This window comes from Sminthopsis crassicaudata, chromosome 1 (genome assembly GCF_048593235.1).
Source record: "Sminthopsis crassicaudata isolate SCR6 chromosome 1, ASM4859323v1, whole genome shotgun sequence".
Classification (NCBI taxonomy): domain Eukaryota; kingdom Metazoa; phylum Chordata; class Mammalia; order Dasyuromorphia; family Dasyuridae; genus Sminthopsis; species Sminthopsis crassicaudata.
In genome coordinates, this window is record NC_133617.1 from 396237782 (window position 1) to 396257056 (window position 19275).

The 19275-nt window shown below is 36.8% G+C and overlaps 1 protein-coding gene across 2 annotated transcripts in view; it reads left to right on the plus strand.

Moving 5' to 3' along the window:
* KCTD5 (potassium channel tetramerization domain containing 5) overlaps positions 1-17752 on the plus strand; it is a 94359-nt gene extending 76607 nt beyond the window's left edge. For both annotated transcript variants that reach the window (XM_074279865.1, XM_074279866.1), the window contains one exon: positions 12393-17752. In XM_074279865.1, the coding sequence (XP_074135966.1) occupies positions 12393-12422 (30 nt within the window). In that variant the 3' untranslated portion in view covers positions 12423-17752. The remainder of the gene's footprint in view (positions 1-12392) is intronic.
* The last annotated feature ends 1523 nt before the right edge of the window (positions 17753-19275 follow it).

Genomic DNA, 19275 nt, shown 5'->3' on the forward strand with positions numbered 1-19275 from the left:
GCTGCCTATATTTGTACGAAGACTATTTAAAAAAACAGGCAAAATGTCACAAAAACTATCTTTGTGAACCAATCAATCTCAACAACTATATTGACTAGTTTAATAATGAGGCTGTTCCATTATTGAATTAGTACTATATTCCTGGAGTTACTAGGTAGTTTAAAACATGTCCATGGTCCAATCCCCAAAACACACACACACACACACACACACACACACACACACACACACACACACACACACACATACACATATTAGGTGGCTTCTAACTGTGAAATGGATGGGAGACGGATGGGAGCACTTGTTAGGAGGCCCCAGGTGTGACCCATGTTCCCTTTTATGCCATTAAAATAACTCTCAATCCAAAAATATCTAAGCTTTGTGAGCAGAGCCCTCTGCTTAACTAGGGCATCAGCCACAACAGTCACATTCTAGGGCTTAGGAAAAATTGTTAGTTCATAATCAGGGCTAGCTCAGAAAGGAAAGTGGATTTTTTAATTTTTTGACATTATTTTGCATATATGGAGAACTGGGGAAAAGACTACACCTCAAAAATCTATGTAGTGTTTTAAAATACATTTATTTGCTTCCTTGCTTCTTAATGTAAAAAGTTGTTTGCTCCTGTTTTAATTTGACAAAATATTTTCTTTGTTTCCTTGAATTATGGAGGAGAGTGGTGAGTTAAATTCCTTTTGAAAAATGACTAATGTTGAGAAAATACATTTTTGTAAAATCTATAAAAGAAATCAGGACAAAGACAGTTGTGATCTTGTCTGACCTTAGCCAAAAGAGAACTAGCTATCTTGCCCTCGTTGACTAAGATGTTTTAGTATGTTTGAAATTTTATTTTTATTTATTTTTTTAAAAGTTGGGTTATAGGAGTACACCCTGTAACCACAAAACCTTTCTCCATTCTGTGCATGTATAATCTTTTTTTTTTTTTTTGCTCTATGACGAAGTTATGGCGTTCCTTATGAATAGACTGGTATTCCATAAGGCTTCCAGAGGTAATTTAGTTGTTCTGTACAAGATGGAAAACTGAAGGATTTCTCCTATTAAAATATTTTCACTTTCCTTCATTTTTCAGCTAACTCTTTGTTACAAATTGTGAAATGTCCCTTGGGTACTACTTCTCCACACAAGCTTTTGAATAACAAAAAAACCCACTTTATATTTGTTGATTAATTGTATTCTTATGTCTTGGCTGTTGACTAAACTTTGCTGTCTTTTCTTCCCCTCTCTCCGGCCACTAATCCCTTCTCTGTACTTGCTGCATGGTGCATGCTGAACCAGAGTGAAGATGAGGAGACGGATTACGATATGAATGACTCAGATTAAGTTTAAATGTAATGGTGAGCTTTAGCTGCCCTAGAAATTCCTTCAAATGCCTCACCTTTTGATGACCCAGAAATATCTCACCCTTAACTCAAACTTCTCCTTTAGTTAGTGCTGCTGGTATGTTTGTTCAGTTGTAGTTCTCCTGTGTCACTGGTGTTCCCTAAAATTCCCTGACTGATTGTAGATCCTGTGTAGTGAGCTAACCTAAGTGTGTCTTTCTGACTGTAAAGACTTGTTGGAAGTACATAGTCTATTTTACCACTAAATAACTAACATTGGTTGTTATGGTAGCTGGCAGTGAAATTTCTAATGTTATGTTATAGGGCTCTCTCATTGACTTTATTTTATTCAACATTTTTATTAATCACATGGGTGAAAGCTTAAATGGCATGCTGATATAATGTGTGGGTGACATAAAGATGGGAGATTTAGCCAATGTATTGAATGGCAGGATCCAAAGAGAATTCAGCAGGTTGGAATAAGGGACTGAATCCTATACGATGCCATTTAATAAAGATAAATGTAAAGTTCTACACATTAGCTTAAAAATCAACTATTAAGATATTGTTTAGGGAGATGTATCTAGGTGTTCATATAAAGAATTGGAAATTTTAGTGAACTAAGTTTTATGTAGGCTCAAAGTAGGTCAACATATGATCTTGAGCTACATTAAGAGAAATGCCTTGGACAGACTATATCTAGAGAATTGTATTCAGTTATAGGTTATTTTAGGGAAAAAAAGTATAAACTGGAATGGAATGTATCTGGATTGGGGGGTAGCCAGGATGGTGAGGAGAATATGACAAGATTATTGAAATTCCTGAGAATATTTAACTTGGAGAAGAGAAGATTTGGGCTGGAATATGGGAGAGGCCAGGTATATTAGAACAACAATAATGTTTGATCTTTATGACTTTATCTAACTGCATTAATATTTTCAGATACAGGATATCTCAAAGGTCTTAGTATAGCTTAAAAGTTTAAAAACTCTTTTGAACTATTAAAGCTTAAACTGCACTAAGACTTTTGAAACACTTTGTATTTGAAGGCCTGTAACATAGAAAATGGATTAGATTTATTCTTCTATGCCAGAAGAACTATAGCTAATGGATAAAAGATATTAAGAGGCAGAATGTAGATCAATATACTTATGAAGAATTTTCTAAGTATTAAAGATGCCCAGAAAGGATGGGAGTAAGCAAATAAGTAGAGTTCCCTGCAGTTGTTTCTGGTTAATACCTCTTTTTCCAAGATTTGTTATATAAATAATTTCAGATTCAGGAAACACAGCTTTTCAGCAGGGTTATTTCCAAAGACAACAGTTTGATCTTATTTTGTCAGACATCTTCTCATTGGGTTGTAGTGGATAATTACAGAAACATCAGAAGGCTCAGATTAACAAAACTTATTGACCAATGTTGTGTGCTCTCATTTCACTTATCAAAAATTTGATGCTCCCCAAATATTAGTATGGATAGCTTTAAAAGTTACAGAATATTTGGAAATTTTGGCTTGAAATTAAAAGCTTTGAGTAATGTCATAAACCTCCTATGGGGTTTTTGGTGACCCAGAAACCTATAGCCAGCATATTAGAAAATGGAATGATAATCATCATAAAGGAAATCAAATGGGTGCTTTTTCTGGTAACCAAGAGTTCTAGGGCATCTGGGTTTATAAATGCTGTAAATTAGAGCTGGAGGTGGTGATAATGAAAAAGGGTCATCTCCATAGAATGCTTAAACTTTTCAGATGTTATTAATAACCAGTTAAGGATTTTCTTAGCAGTGGACTATATTTAGCTAGCCAAGTAATTTCCTTCTTTTTAGGGCCAAACTTACCCTTGAATATAGACAGATTTTCTTTGCAAATAGCTGTGTATGAATTTAAATGTCAAGTTCTAATTTGACAGGTTCTCACATATGGCTTTCCAGTTTTGATGCTCTTCTGCTACCTTCCATGAGTGTCTCTGTGATTGTCAGATTATTATTGGTATCTAGAACTGGGCTTCTTAGACTTTTTTTCACTCATGATCCCTTTGTGCCCGAGAAATTTTTATGTAAATCTCTAGGTATATAGGGTGTGTGTGTGTGTGTGTGTGTGTGTGTGTGTGTGTGTGTGTGTATGCCCTCACAAACCAAATATTTATTGATAATAAATCATAATTTTAAGATTTCTTCCCTCCTCCCCCATATTCAGTTACAAGATCCCATCCATATGAGATCATGAACCACAGTTTAAGAAGCTGGACTCTATAGGATTGTTCTTATTAGAGAAGCTATAAAAAGAAAACTTCAAAGTATAATGTGTAATGAGTAGAACAAAAATGACTAATCATAAAAGGGATGGAATAACCATTTATATAGCTCCTACTATGTGCTGGGCATTGTCACAAATGCTTTAAAAGTAGTCTTTCAGGGGCATCGAGGTGGCGCAGTGGATAGAGCACTGGCCCTGTGAAGTCAGGAGGACCTGAGTTCAAATATGGCCTCAGACACTTAACTCTTCCTAGCTATGTGACTCTGGGCAAATCACTTGTCTCAGCTCAGGGGGAAAAAATATTCTTTTATTTGATTCCGATCAGCCAATAAACATTAAGTGCCTGTCATGTGCCAGGAACTATGCTAGACTCTGGGATACAAATAGTAAAAAGACAGTCCTACCCTTACTGTTTACCCTCTCCAGTCAGAAGGAGAGACGGAATTGCAGGGACAAGGGAAGGCTGAGGAGGTATATCAGGGGTGAAAAGATCTTGCAAGATGAGGTTTGAGGGAGCATAGAGGAGTGCAAATGGGATGCAAAATGATATGGCTACTGGGTATCTATCTGTATGCCTATCTGTCTTTCTGAATCTTGAAGATTCTGAACATAAATCCTTCCCACCCTCCAAAGTAAGTGTATTTTGTTGTATTTTCATTTCTTTGCCATTACTAGGAGGTATCATCATGTTTGACAATCCTGCTTTAGTCACTAGGAAACCGGTGAAGGCTTTAAGCAGAGGAGTGTATGAAAGAAATTTGAAGAAATTTGCTTAGTTAGCCAGTGACTTGAAATGTAGACTGTTTGCTAATTATTTTCAGTTATTTGATCTGCATGCATAATATGAAAAATTTGTTCATGTTCATGAGGAAATTCTGTGTGTCTGTATCCCATAAACATTACTCATTACCTTTGTCAGGAACCATCTACTTAGGAGAGCTAACTTTTCCAGCAAAGAATGAAAACTGCTGACTTGATCAATTTTATTCTGTGTTCCTCAAAGGGACTTTAAAAAAGTGTAGCTGGTAGTAACCTACTAGCAAAGCTGCAAAGTTCCATCACCCTGTTTCAAGGCATCAAGATTTCCTGTGGATTGTTAGCCTCAGGTGTGGGAGTGAATCCACAACTGAAACATGTCAGCTGGTTGTCTTGGTGCAACCCCCACCCTCCCCTGCCCATCTGGCACACTCCTACACACTCATTCCTTCAGTTCACCTGTGTCTTGAATGAAAGTAGAGCACACATTAAATCAGGGTTGTCATGGTAAAGGAAGTAGACCTATTCTTTGACAAGGAGTATATGCCTCTACATTGAGGAGATTACAAAGTAGTGGCTTTCCATGCAATATAATAAAAGGTTTTCCAAATAACTAAGCATGTACTTGGCTAGGGCATGCTGAGTCAGACTAACATGTCTGAAGCTCTTTCTACTTGACTAGGTGCTTCTCAAGATAATCCTGCATTCTCAATTTTTTTTTCCCCCAAACCTGCTGTCTTCTATTATTTTATGTTTTTGTTCTGTTGTGGGCAGTTTTATAATAACAGAAGAAAGAGATTCCTAGTTATGTGATATTTGCAAGTCATGCAGTTGCAGAACAAATTATGTCCAGGATCCCCTCAGTAGGTCATGGACCCTGAACAGAGATTTACAAAGGTTTTCTAATAGTACAGTTACTATTTTAAGAATGTTCCAGAATTTGGGAACATTGATTATATTAACTGCATTCTACAAGACAGTCAGTAATACAGTGATAATTTCCCTGGAATTAAGACAATTCTAGTAACTATACAGACTGTAGGTGCTATAAAATGAAGCAAGTTTAGTGTTCTCAATTCCCAATTCTTTTAAGATTTCCAGCAGATTTCTTTCCTGCTAGTTGTATGGTATTTTATTTTATTTTTTTAAATAACATTGGTGGGGCCAAGTGGATGGTTCCATTTCTCCCAAACCAATTAAGGGGAAGGGAGGAATAAGCCCTTATCACCACAGACAAAACCGTCTAGGAATCATTAGTCCACAAGGGGCTACTGATAGAGTAGATAGCTATTTCACAGATAGTTTAAGTGGGCCTGGTCTACTTTGGGAAAGGTCTTAGCAGGGTGAGTGACTTCGTTGAAGATGACAGCTGTAAAGCTACTAAAGATGATATTGCCGAAGAAAAGCATAATTTGGTGTGGTCTTGTTATCAGAAGTGATTCTTACACCAGTGCAATAGCAAACAGAAATGGGTCTTTAGTGACTTTGGGGAACTGGACAGTTTGACTGATTCACTACCTCACCCAGAGTCAAGGTGGCATTAATCCCTTATTTCTGCTTAACACATATTGGGGGCATAGGCAAGCGGTTGATATAAGCAGTATAGCATTCCAATTCTTGTAAGCTGTGGTGATATCATTAAGCAGTACAAAGAATTTACTATTTTCTAATTTAGCAATTTGAGAAGCTATCCAGTTGGATAATTTTTCTGTGAATGTATTTAGCCAGCATAAAAAAGAAAAGGGTCCCAGGAATCAAGGGGGTCCAGTGGCTCCTCCTAAGGCCTGCAGATTACCTCCAACAATCCTGATGAGTTGCAGAATGACCCCAGTATCCATAATGGAAAAGATTGTACATAAGTCAAAGTCCCCTTGATTGTATATAATGACAAACTCAACACCTATGAGGCCCAATAGCTTTGAGGTGATACAAAGCATGATCTAACCTCCCTAATCCTCCAAAATAAAGATTACTGACAGCATCAAGTTTTTTCCTTCCTGGGAGGAGTAGATAGGGGAGGAAAAGACCACAAAAAGGCACAAATTAAACATAGCAAAAACATTATGAGATAATATGGATAGGGGTAGGTTTTATGTGAGAATTATGTATCCAGGAATTCTTTCCCTTGATTTTGATTACTGTTGGAGTGGTCAGTAGCACCTGGAATGGGACTGTCCCAAGAAGAATGAGTTCCTTGATCTGCTGGAAATTCTTGAGATAGATCTTATCTTTTGGACCAAAGTCATGTATTGAAAAGTATGAATGTCCAATCTGTTCTGCCACACATATCATGGAGTTCTAGCAGCCTGGTTTATTGCTTCTGTATAAAAGAAGCAACAGAGTTATCTCCTCTTGATAGAGATATATATATGGGAAAAGCTCTAGCTTAGATTTGGGTGTGGTGGGAGTTGGGAAGTGCCAGAAAAGCTTTTCAAAAGGAGATATGTATGGTTACTTCCTCTAGCTGACACTCCAATAGAACAAAGCCAAAGGATGTATATCAGACCACTTTAGATGAGTTTCAGCACACAGCTAATGACTGAGCGAGGGGACTGAAAGTTATGATAGGAAAGTGTATTTATTGAATTTCCATGAGGCCAATGGTCTCCCATCATTCAAGGAAGATACTATGCTACCCAAAGGAACTTCTACAAGTAGATGTCTGTCCCTGAGAAAAATTAAGGGGATAGCCCAGGCAAAGGCAAAATAGAAGCCTCTTGACTGAGTTTTCCTATTGTGATATTTCTGAACAGGAAATTCTCTCCCCACTCCACCCCCACCCATTAATGCTAAGGCTGGCTTTTGATACTCTGTCAATAAATGTGGAACTCTGCTGCATGTCTGACTGTTAACTGTGACTCCTACCTGGAATCAAATAGAACTGAGTTTTTCCCACTATGGCTTGTGTTAGATCAATCTGGGTCCTTGATGGAAGTCTTAACACTATCATAACCATGTCCCTGTCTTTCACAGCAAATTTCCATAACGAGGATAGATGAATAATGTAAGTTTGTCACTGAAGGGATTGATACGAAAACACCTGAATTATCACAATAGGACCCAAATATGAAAGATCATGTTGATCTTTATTTGTGGTCAACTCCATATTCTATATAACTAGGTAAATGGCTTCTGTGGATCTGCCATTCTTGTGTAAGTATATATTTATGAATAAGGGTAGATCCTGAAAATATTTCATTCTTTTAAAATGATATGAGGTCATGTGCAAAAATGTTTGGGCAGCCCTTTTTGTAGTGGCAAGAAAACTGGAAACTGAGTGAATGCCCATCAGCTGGAGAATGGCTGAATAAATTATAGTATATGAATATTATGGAATATTTTTGTTCTATAAAAAACTATCAGCAGAATGATTTTAGAGAAGCTTGAAGAGACTTACATGAATTTATGCTGAGTGAAATGAACAGAACCAAGAGATCACTATACATGCCAAATAACAACTCTTAAGGAACCTCATGGATAAGAATAACTTAAAGGATATATAGTACTTTTCTCCAAACAGTAAATTATTATTATCCATTTTAAAGTAAATATACCTCACTTAGTATTTAACAGTTTCCAAACGTTTTTATCACATCATTTTAATAAGCTCAATTCATATATTTACAACATCCAAATTAAGAGAAGTTGCTTTTTTAACAGCATTTCTGATACAGTGCCTTACCAAATTTTATATTTTATATCAATCACATCTAAAACCCAGTATAGAGTTAACCACTATAGAGTAATTATATTCAATTAAAGAAATAATAAGAAAAGTTAACATTTAGACAATATTATATTATATACCTATATACCAGGTATTGTGTTAAGCACTTCACAATCATGTAATCCTCACAACACTGCCAGGTAGGTGCTACTATTATCCTTTTACAGATTAGGAAATTGAGGTAAACAAGTGAAATGATTTGCATAAAGTTACAAATTTAGATCTTTCCTTGTTTGCTCTGCCCATTTCCAAGTTGATAAGAATTCTATTTGGAATGAGGTTATAAGTGGGCAACTGGGTGACTTTGCTTCTGCCTGAGTTTCTTCTGCTCCCCCCTATAACTGAGTGCTTGACAGGAGCAGGGGTGACCTCTAACTAGAAACTCCAAGACCACTAAAGTCACCATGAAGACCTGGAATGGGAAAGAGAAATTGGATGTTCCTAAGATCAGGTTTGTCCAGCCCTGCAGGACAGGATATTAACTACTGTGTTAGATTGGAATTTGGAGTAATAGCTGATATATTCAATATAACAGGAATGCAGAATCTATTATAGCAGATATCTGAAAATCCATAGCTTAGGCAGAACCTTTCATTTGCCTTTTGCACAAAGAATGAGATGTAGCCAAGCCAGCATGTTGATCCTACTACACAGATGATCTTAACAGTATCCTTTTGCTGCAGTATCTCAACTTCAAGAATAAATAAGGCAACAGCTCCCAACTTTCCTCCAAGAAATATAGAACCCTGGCACACTATCATCAGTATCTAACTAACCCCTAGCAATTTTAAGCCTTCTTCCAAATTCATCAGGATTTATAGACTTTTGCAACAGAAGATTCAGGGCTCATACTAATATTTATTCCTGACCTGGGAAGATTGGAAAATACTATAGGAATTGCTATGTATGTATAGCTCTGCATCTGGTAGAAACACATATCTTTTCATCAGGAACTATAGAACCTTTACCCCAGCAGTAAATTCAATAAATGTGATGGGCCCTTTCTGGAGAAATCCTCAAAAATTACAAAATCCTAAATTTAATGCAGCAACAACTGAAAGTTGCTCAGTTCAATGGGTTTCTACAACTGTGGAGCAAACCTAAAAGGTTTATTAATAGCAGTTGTCTGTGTAGCCATCATTAGCAACATTTATGTCTCTTGAGAAAAATGTAATTTATGGTCCAAAGTAATCCCAGTAGACTTTAGACAGAAAATGCCATCTGCAATCAAAGAACTAAGGAGGCTCAGTGTAATCAAAAAACAAAAAAAAAAAGGAAAAGAAAAAATGTAATATATTTTTTATGAAATGACAATTCCTCAAGTTTTATTTCATTTTGACTTAAATTTTTGTCCTGTTATGAAACTAAATTGATGCACCATATTTTAAGATGAAATACAGTAGATTCTGTTTTGTTTTTAGTTCAGTAGGAATCAGTGTTTTTTATTCTTTGTTCTATATTTATTGTGATTTTTGGAAACATATCAGCTTTTACATCTATTTGTATTATTTTGTACATCTATTTGATTCATTTGTTTTTTAAAACATTGGCCCATGGAGTGTATTATATTGAATAAAAGGTATTGAGAAGAAACAAATTATTTATGGTACAATATTGCTTTTTGGAACTTAGGTGTGCGTCTTTTGCTAGCCAAGTGCTATAAGATTTACGCCTCGTGTTTTTTATTTCATTTGTGTAGCATTCAAAATGTCCATTTGAAACTGCATTTTGAAAAACATACATTGCAATAGAAAAAACTGAGCAAGATTCATAATCAAAAAAGGCTAAGAACAGTGAGATGCGTTTGAAGACAGATACTTCTCTGATCGTGAAAACAATTTTGATAAAATTTTCAGCAAAAGTTCAATTTAGGCAAATTCATTTAAAATGCAGTAAAAATTATGATCCTGTATAATTCCTTTAAGTATACATTTCTGTAGAAACCTGCACTGTAACATTGTCTCAACCATCACAGGTTGACTGTAAATTATTTATTAGTCTTTAGTACAGACTGAAGAAGCACTGTTGCCTCAGAAAAAGCATTTTTGCCTAAGGTTTTTCAGCTTTACAGTAGCTATTTCAACATATGTTATAATTTATAATTAGAAATATTGCTTTTGCTCGGAGTTGGTGATATTTAAATTTTTAACCAAAGAAAATAGCATCTTTTGGACTTGATTAATGGTATCTTTTGAGTTTATCAACTATTTCGTTTGTGCACAGATAATATATAAATTAAAAATGAAAAAAAAAAAAAAAAGAAAGGTTATAAGACTAATCAGTCCAGTCATGAGTTCTGATATCTTGGGTCTTTCCATTGACCAGGTTTCAGATCCCATTAGTCTTTCATTCTTTGACAGGAGTAGGAAAGATTAGTTACATTCTATACTAGTCAACAGATCATAGATGCATCAATGTTTTAATTTAACCTTACCCATAAATGCAGGAAATTACATTTACCCATAACCTAACAGCTCAGTAGTTTTGGTTTTTTTTTTCCCTTCATACTCTTTTTCTTTCTTTCTTTCTTTCTTTCTTTCTTTCTTTCTTTCTTTCTTTCTTTCTTTCTTTCTTTCTTTCTTTCTTTCTTTCTTTCTTTCTTTCTTTCTTTCTTTCTTTCTTTCTTTCTTTCTTTCTTTCTTTCTTTCTTTCTTTCTTTCTTTCTTTCTTTCTTTCTTTCTTTCTTTCTTTCTTTCTTTCTTTCTTTCTTTCTTTCTTTCTTTCTTTCTTTCTTTCTTTCTTTCTTTCTCTCTCTCTCTCTCTCTCTCTCTCTCTCTCTCTCTCTCTCTCTCTCTCTCTCTCTCTCTTTCTCTCTTTCTTTCTTTCATAGCTTTTTATTTACAAGATATATGCATGGGTAATTTTTCAGCATTGACAATTGCAAAACCTTTTGTTGCAATTTTTCTCCTCCTTCCCCCCACCATCTCTCTCAGATAGCAGGTAGACCAATACCTGTTAAAGATGTTAAAGTGTATGTTAAATACAATATATGTGTACATATCCATTCAGTTATTTTGGTGCACAAGAAGAATCAGACTTTGAAATAGCGTACAATTAACCTGTGAAGGAAATAAAAAATGTAGGTGGACAAAAACAGAGGGATTGGAAATTCTACATAGTGGTTCACATTCATTTCCCAGTGTTCTTTCACTGAGTGTAGCTGGTTCTATTCGTTATTGAACAAATGGAACTGATTTGATTCATCTCATTGTTGAAAAGAGTCACATCTATCAGAATTGATCATCATATAGTATTATTGTTGAAGTATATAATGATCTCCTGATCCTGCTCATTTCACTCACCATTAGTTCATGTAACTATCTCCAGGCCTTTCTAAAATCTTGCTGGTCATTTCTTACAGAATAATATTCCATAATATTCATATACCACAATTTATTCAGCTGTTCTCCAGCTGATGGACATCCACTCAGTTTCCAGTTCCTAGCCACTACAAGGAGAGCTACCACAAATATTTTTGCACATATAGGTCCCTTTCCCTTCTTTAGTATCTCTTTGGAATATAAGCTCAGTAGGAACACTGCTGGATCAAAGGGTATGCAAAGTTTGATAACTTTTTGCAGTTTAGTAGTTTTGATTTGTCCTTACTTTTGTGAGATGAGATTAGTACAACCTTGACTAAAAAAAGAAATACCAAAAACCCCCTTAGACAATATCAAATGATAATCCCCCATCTCTTTGTAAAACCCTGTGAAATTGCATAGACCATATATGGTATTGGAAAATGTAATATTTTAAAGGCCAGAAAAGCTTTTCATAGTAGAGATTAGGTTGTGATTTGTGCATTATGCTGTTGTCTATTAATCTAGTGTGTTTTCTATTTTTCCTAAGAATAACTATCAAGATATGGTAAAGGGTGTGTGTGTGTGTGTGTGTGTGTGTGTGTGTGTGTGTGTGTGTTTGTATATGCGCGTGTGTGCATGTGTATGTAACCTCCAGTAACCTCAAAACCACTGCACCCATTGTGCTGTCTGGTTGTGGGCTTTCATAATCTGATAGTGATTGCAGCTATGAGAAATATTGTAATATCATTTCTTGCCAGTTATTTACTAGCTCTCTTAGCTCCTGCTTAGGAGCACCTAAGATACTTGAAACTATGGAGACACGCTGTCCACCATTCCTTTGCTTCAAATTAAGCTTTTTTTTGGGGGGAGGGAAGGAGGGCTTTTTAAAAAGCTCAGTGAACTTGGTTGCCTTTCAAGGGACTAAGCAGTTGAGCGACTGCCCTTTGAAGACAAGTGCTTAAGCTTTTAGTAAAGTTTTTTTCTGACTTTTCATTCTGCATTTGTTCTTTCAGATTTTGCAAGAGAGGGGTTCCAGGATGTGAAGATCACAGTATTGAGAGATGAAGAATTTTCGCTTTTTTTCCTCCCAAAATACAATGAAATGCCATGTTGAAGAGGCTTGGCTATAAGAAGAAACCTGCTTTAGACAATTTTTTATTGAGATCTGGGTTTGAATTTGAATCTTTTTTTGAGGGCCTATTTAAGTAGTGTGAGATGGAATTGACTGGCTGTGAGAGCGTGAAGAAATCACTCTTTGGCAGAGTGCACAGAGAATGTGTGTGTTCAGCCTGGTGCTGGCACATGGCAGGACTGGCCCTGGGTGGAATTAGCACACACCCTGAATTCTTCCCCAGGTCTGTCTGTACAGGACTGAGGTGGAAAGATCCTATAATGATTGGTGTGAAGTGATTTTTTTTTAACCTTTCTTTTTTTTTCCTTTGGTATTAATCTTTGAAGATAGTTTAAAGGACAATGTACTTGGTGCTACATATTACAACCCTTAAATGCAGATGTTTGGGGCCTTCACTGTTAGGAAATGCTTGGCAGCCCCAGTTTACTGTCTTACACTGTTTGGTCACCCCATCCAAGCTTTAGGAGATCAAATGATATCAGAATGTAATATGTTTTATCACCAGGCAGCAGGAACATACAAGTGAGATAAGTTCAGCCAACCAGTCTTATTGCATGCATTTAGTTGAGAGTTACCTTTGCCATTAAAGTGAAGTACCTAATAAGAGAAGATTCTTTTTGTCACTACTTCCTGAAGATCTTTTCTTAGTAACTAAATCTTCTAACAAAAATTAAGCTTCCATCCCAGCTAAATGTTGGATTAGAAAATGTACTTTCCAGTTAAGAAAACTTTGTATTATCTACCCCTTCTCCCTTTAAAAAAAAAAAAAAAAAAATTATAGCTCATTTACCAAATGTTCCTGTTTTTACTTTCTAGGAATGCTTAAAAGAATTTTTTTGGATTAGGTTAAATGATCGAAAGAGAGGTACTTTGCCTAAAATTATATAGACTGGTCGGTTGTAATTGCTGACGTCACTCTGTCCACGCATCTGTTGTCCAAGTGATCTCCATTGGGATTGGGGAGGTGTTTTGCACAGATTTTCACCTGATTTCTTGAGTTTAAAATCTGGATTGAATTGAAAAATTCAGGATGTTTACAGTGCATCATATGTCTCTCTCTTCCTCTTTCATTTTCTTTCTAAAACTATGCAGTTCTCTCTAGAATCATGGGGATGTTTGAGATCTCACACCCCACACAGAACCAGTACAGGATATGCTAGCCTTACATAAGATTGGAACTATTAGTGTTTTTGTTTTTGTTTTTTTTTTTAAAATCTTTTAGCATGCTTTTTAAACAGATTTAACTAAAGTAGTAGTGTGAAACTAGTTTTCTAAAGCTCTGTTTGGTAAGGTGAAGATGTGAGTATCTAGAATGAGTAGACTCTTTGCTCCTAATTAACAACTGTTTTAAAGGGAAGGTGTAAGAAAACTGACCCTCAGGATTGCTGACATTTACATTTTGGAGGATGTCTAGAATTTTAAGGCTTTTAAAACATTAAATTTCAAAATATTTCCTGAAATGTTGCCGCCATCCCTTCCTCTTGCCAGTGACATGTTCAACAAACCTCCCTTTTTATAAAGTTTGTTGTATGTTATTGTTAAAAAGGTTGGCTTAAACTATTTGTAAAAAAACAAAAACAAAAATATTTCTTACAGAACAGATTTAGTAATAGGCTAAATGTTTTTTTTTTGTTTTTTTTCCTTTCACCCAGCTGAGGTATGGAAGGATTTGTTGTGTGTTGTTTCCACTTGGATATGTTTTCTGCAGGAAGCTGCTAGCTGCTTAGCATCCATTTGATTAGTGATATTGAGAAGAAAGGTTTGTGGTGTTTTTTTTTTTAAAGATATTGAGACTTAATTAACTAAAATTTATTCTAAAGGGGATATTTATACTTTTATACTTTTTTAGGTATCCATATTTTATCAGCTTAAAGTTTAATGCCTAAGTTTCCCCTTGAAAATAGCAAATAATAATGTATATTTACAGATAAGCATAATAGTTGTTAGTGTCTTAAACTGCATCTAAAAGTCTCTGCTGCCAAAGTCCCTAGATCAGCATCTGGGGCTAGAGATTGATTACATTGAGCTCCAGATGTAGTCTAGGGCATCTCTGCTACCATCAAGGCATTAGTTTTGCTCTTGTGAGCCATGCAGAGTAAGCTCAGAGTTCTATTTCTTGGCTTGGTTTTATTTGCCTTAGGGAGCAAGAGTCATGGTTCCCAGAAGTAAGGTTCGCTTAGTGCCTGTCTCTTGTCATCCACATTCCAATCACTGCACAAGAAGGGTATTATAATTCCTTTCTTTTGACCAAGCAACTGTAGTGTGACTTTTCAGGACTGATTATAGCCAGCAGACCTGAAAGAAAAAAAAAAGAAAGTACTAGAAAGAAAGCATACAGATTTCTTGGAAGTAGAATTTGCAGAATTATTCCAGAACTGAAGAATTTCCCTTATGGAGTGACTTCATATTGGAATACTTGCCATTGTTCATTTGCTTCTCCCAATGGCATTGCCTTCCTTTTTGCCTCCATTATTCCCCTGTTTGGGAAGGTGGTGAAAGGAGCACCATTTTAAAATGAAATTTTATTGATACCTCATAAAGTTGTTAATGTTGTGTCTGTCTCTTTTTTTGGCTAAAAATAAAAATGATGCTATAAATGATGATTTCCCAAGTTTCATGGGAAATTTCTAGACAACTCATTTGAAAGAATTGGGGGGGAGGGGATTAGGGGGGAGAACTTCTAGTTTCCCTTACTAAGTAGCAGTGCATTCTTTAGTGGCCCGTAAAATCAGACCTTAGGCTAGGATTATTTCTCCTCTAGAACTCCAAAGGACCTGCTGTTTTATTCCTTGTGTTTTCAAAATCTTGTATCCAAGACCAAGTACAGATGGCTGCCTCCAGAGGAGGCTTGCTATGTGCAACTGGCTCATCATTCTTAAGACTGTTAGGATTCTCACACCTGCCACTATATAAAAATCAGAAGAGTATTATATTATAGAAATGCTGATGTCTGTTTTGCATTGATTAATTCTCTCTGTCTAGCTGTAAGAGCAATTTACCATAAGTTTCTTCCCCCAAAACCACTTTGAGAGTATAAATTTTCATTCAGTGTCTTCCATATAAACTAGCAGAAAAGCTACTCCAGGAAATTCTGTACCATCAGTTGAAAGAGTTTTACTAAAATTCCACGAAAAATTAATTAGCCTATAGTTTACCTCCCAGTATCAGGGTACAGATGTGACCTCCACTAGTCTAGAGCATTTCTCATAGAATTTCTGGTCAAATCTTATTGTTCTTTTAATTTTCTAATGTCCATGGAAAAACTTAATTTTTAGTTATCCCATCCAGTGGTCTAAGAGTCAGACTTTTTTTTACAGCTTGAATTGTAAACTTAACTGCTGCTGCAACTGGAAAAAAAAAAAATGGAGATATAAGAAGTGCTTCTGGTACCTCCCTGTTGCTCTATTTATTTTCTGGTCTTAATTACCCAGAAGCTGAAATCTGAGCAGGTGGGAAGAAAGGGAACAGAAAACTGAGCATTTCCAGATGTCAGTTTCTATCAGTTCTGGGACTTAACTCAGGAATGATACTTTGGCCATTATTTCAGGCTGTTCCCCATTTTCTAGAAACCCTTTGGAAAAGCAAAGGGATTAATCCTTTGAATATGCTTTGAAATTAGGGCTCTTTTATGGGTCCAAAAAGCACTCAGAAAAACAGTTGTCATCACTGTGTGAGGATTTACTTGCTGGTTAACACCAGTCTCCAGTAACTCCCTTCCTCAAATAGCACTGGCCTATTGGGTCTGACTGCCCTGGCAACAACTTTGGCCTTTCTGCCTGACTGGGACTACAAAGGGCTAATTCTGCACCACTATGGGGTTTTTAGTTGTTTCATTTTTTTGTTGTTATCTGTCCTAAGGAGCTCACACTTTTACTGCGGTAGAAAATACTAAGGGCTAACACCTTCCAGGTCTGTCTTTGGGGACTGTGTGTCTGTCTGTCTACAATTAGATATGGTGCTCAAACTTATTTTGAAAGAGTAGCTGCTGCCTTTAAAAAAAAATAAAAAAATAAAAAAAAGAACAAAACCCAATAACTTTGGATCAGATGCACATGCCCTTGGGGAAGGCTAAGCCTCCTTCGGGTCTGATTTATTGATGCCACTGTCTGTCCTTGGGTCATTGGGGGGAATTTCTTTGCCTTCTTCCCTCTCTGTCCCTCTTTTTTCTTCTTCCTTTCCCTCCATTTCTGAATGTGTCTGTTCAACCTGTTAGAATTTCAGGTGATAGGCTCTGAGAATATTGGGGTGATGCCTTTTCCCTAACACACTGTCTTCCTTTCCCACATCCCTTCTGATTGACTGAACCAGTCCTGGAACCTCTAGCTTGGCTTTGAGCTCGGGACTACTTCTCTAGACTTAGTACTTTCGCACTGTTGCTACTAGAGTTGCCACTCGGAGGTGATTGTTTTTAGACATTCCCTCTTGAAGGCCTGAATTGTAATTGTGAGAGGGGCTGGGCACTTTTTTTTTTCTTTACTTGGTATTTGTTCTCTCTTTTAGAGATCTGACCAAGATGCTTATGCACAAGTTCGGCCCTAATTAATTGAGCAGTGGTTCCCCAGGATGTGGGCCATTTCCTTGGTTCAGACTGTGGAAACACTGGAAAGGGATGGGTATGCGTCTGACTACTCTTTCCTTTCTCAAAAGCTACTGAGCTGCTGCTCTTAAACAAGACGGTTCAGTTAAGACTTCTCTTCATTTGGGCAGGATTTGAATTCCAGGGGGTCTGGGTTTTGAAAGCTCTTCCCAAGAGCCTCCCAGTCCTCTTCAAGTACTCCCTTCCCCTTGCTTCCCTCCAACTGATTTGCCAGGGAGAAAATTATCCATTTGACTGTGTTTTCAGTGCCCACTACCTTCCTGAGGTTTTTTCTGTGATGCTTTATTTCCCAGCTAGCAAATTAGCAATAAGTCTTCATTTCAATCTCTTTAAAGTGTTCTTATTGCAGCAGAACTCAGAGCCAAGAGTGGGCCCTGGCTCCTGAGCTTTAAAGTTGCATCAAGATTAAACTTAGCAGCAGCGAAGTGCACATGAAAAGTTGTAATTTAAGTAGTCCACCCAGAGGAATCTGGGAGGGAACTTTACATGGGGCTTCCTCCTTTATCCAAAGAGGGAAGGTGGCTGCCCATTGTTTCCAGAACAAATATATGACAAAATGTGTGGGTGTTTTTTAACCTTTTCATAACACTAAGCTTATTGTGAATTGTAAATTGCATGAAATAAACTTGTTTTCCCTTTTAAAATTTTGGTTTGATCTGAAAATATTTTTGGTCCATCTCTTGTGTTTCTATTCATTGAATCTTTCTTGAAGACCTGCCACTTGTTCCACACTGTTCTGGGCACCATGTGGAATATTGAAAAAGTGAGGTTGCCCTCACGTTGCTTTTAGCCCACTTTGGAAGATGAGCATGAGAAACAGTGAGCAATAAATTTCATGGAAAACTTAGTGAATTGTCCAGACCGATGATTTCATTAAATGTAATTTACTCCATTGAAGGGAAAGATTTTTCACCAATGAAGATTAGCAACTGTTGTACAAGATAGCGTCTAAACTGCCTGAGTCTATCATCAGCCTCTGTGCCCAAGAAGTATAAGCCAAGATGTGGGACGATTTATTAAATTTCTGGTGTATGTAAAATATTGTACTAGCACATACAGAGATGAAAAAGGCTAGTGTTTGGCTTTTAAGGAGCTCATAGTCCACTAGATTAAATGTGGACATAGAACTAGGATATAAGATAGAATGTGAGTAATACAAAGGACGTCGCTAGAAGTGTTGAAATTTAGAGATAATATCAAGCTGGGAAAGGAGGCTGTGGCAGTCACCTGGGTAAGAAAGGTTCAGACCTTGGCAGTTTAGAGTGAGCGGAAGTGATGGTGTGTGTGTGTGTGTGTGTGTTGGAAGTGGGAGGGGGGGGAAGGGTTGTGGAGGTAGGATTGACAGTTTGGGGAGTAGGAAAGAAGCAAATTACCAAATCTCTATGGATCCATTTTATCAGTTAAATTGAGGATTGAACAAAATAACTTTGAAGATTGTTTTTGGGTAGTGGAAAGAGTACAAACTTGGGAGTCAATAAACCTGGATTCCTGAGAGAGTCTGTTCTCTTATGGGAGAGCTCTAATTATTAAGTACACTTCTTCCCCCACTATTGGTCTTAGTCTTGCCCTTCAAGGCCAGGCAGCACTAATTTGATCCTTATCCTCACAGTAGGCTTTCCTGTATTGTGAAGTTATTGGATAAAATTTGCAGGCAGGAGGATTCTAGGCTTTGCAAGATGTGATGGTAAAGAAAGAGAGCTTGCTTTTTCCTTCTAGCCGAAGTGCCAAAAAGCTCTAGTCATTGTCCTTTGTCTTCTGGGGAAACCCCAGGAAAGCATGGCATTGGGCCAAAGGATCATTAATTAGTATGGGGTTGTGATCTTGGCCAAATTTTACTTCATCCCTATTTCCCACCCACAGATTCCCTTACTGATGCAGCTGCCCATCATCAGAATGCCCCAAGATCAAAAAATTCATAGATTCTGTGGATTTTAGGCCCTTAGAGATCATCTATTCCAATTTCATTTCACTGATGAAATTGAGAACTGAAAGCCTTTGCTAGAGCCTTCTGTTTGCTAGGGGCCCCAGTCCTCTCCTGTTTGGGCTCTTCTTGGTTCCTCCTTTCCTTGAGGGAAATTCCCTGATGACATGTGTTGACAATTTGACTTGCCACTGAATCACCTTCAGATTTAGGTCGGTGACTTTTGCTAGTAGGCCATTAGATATC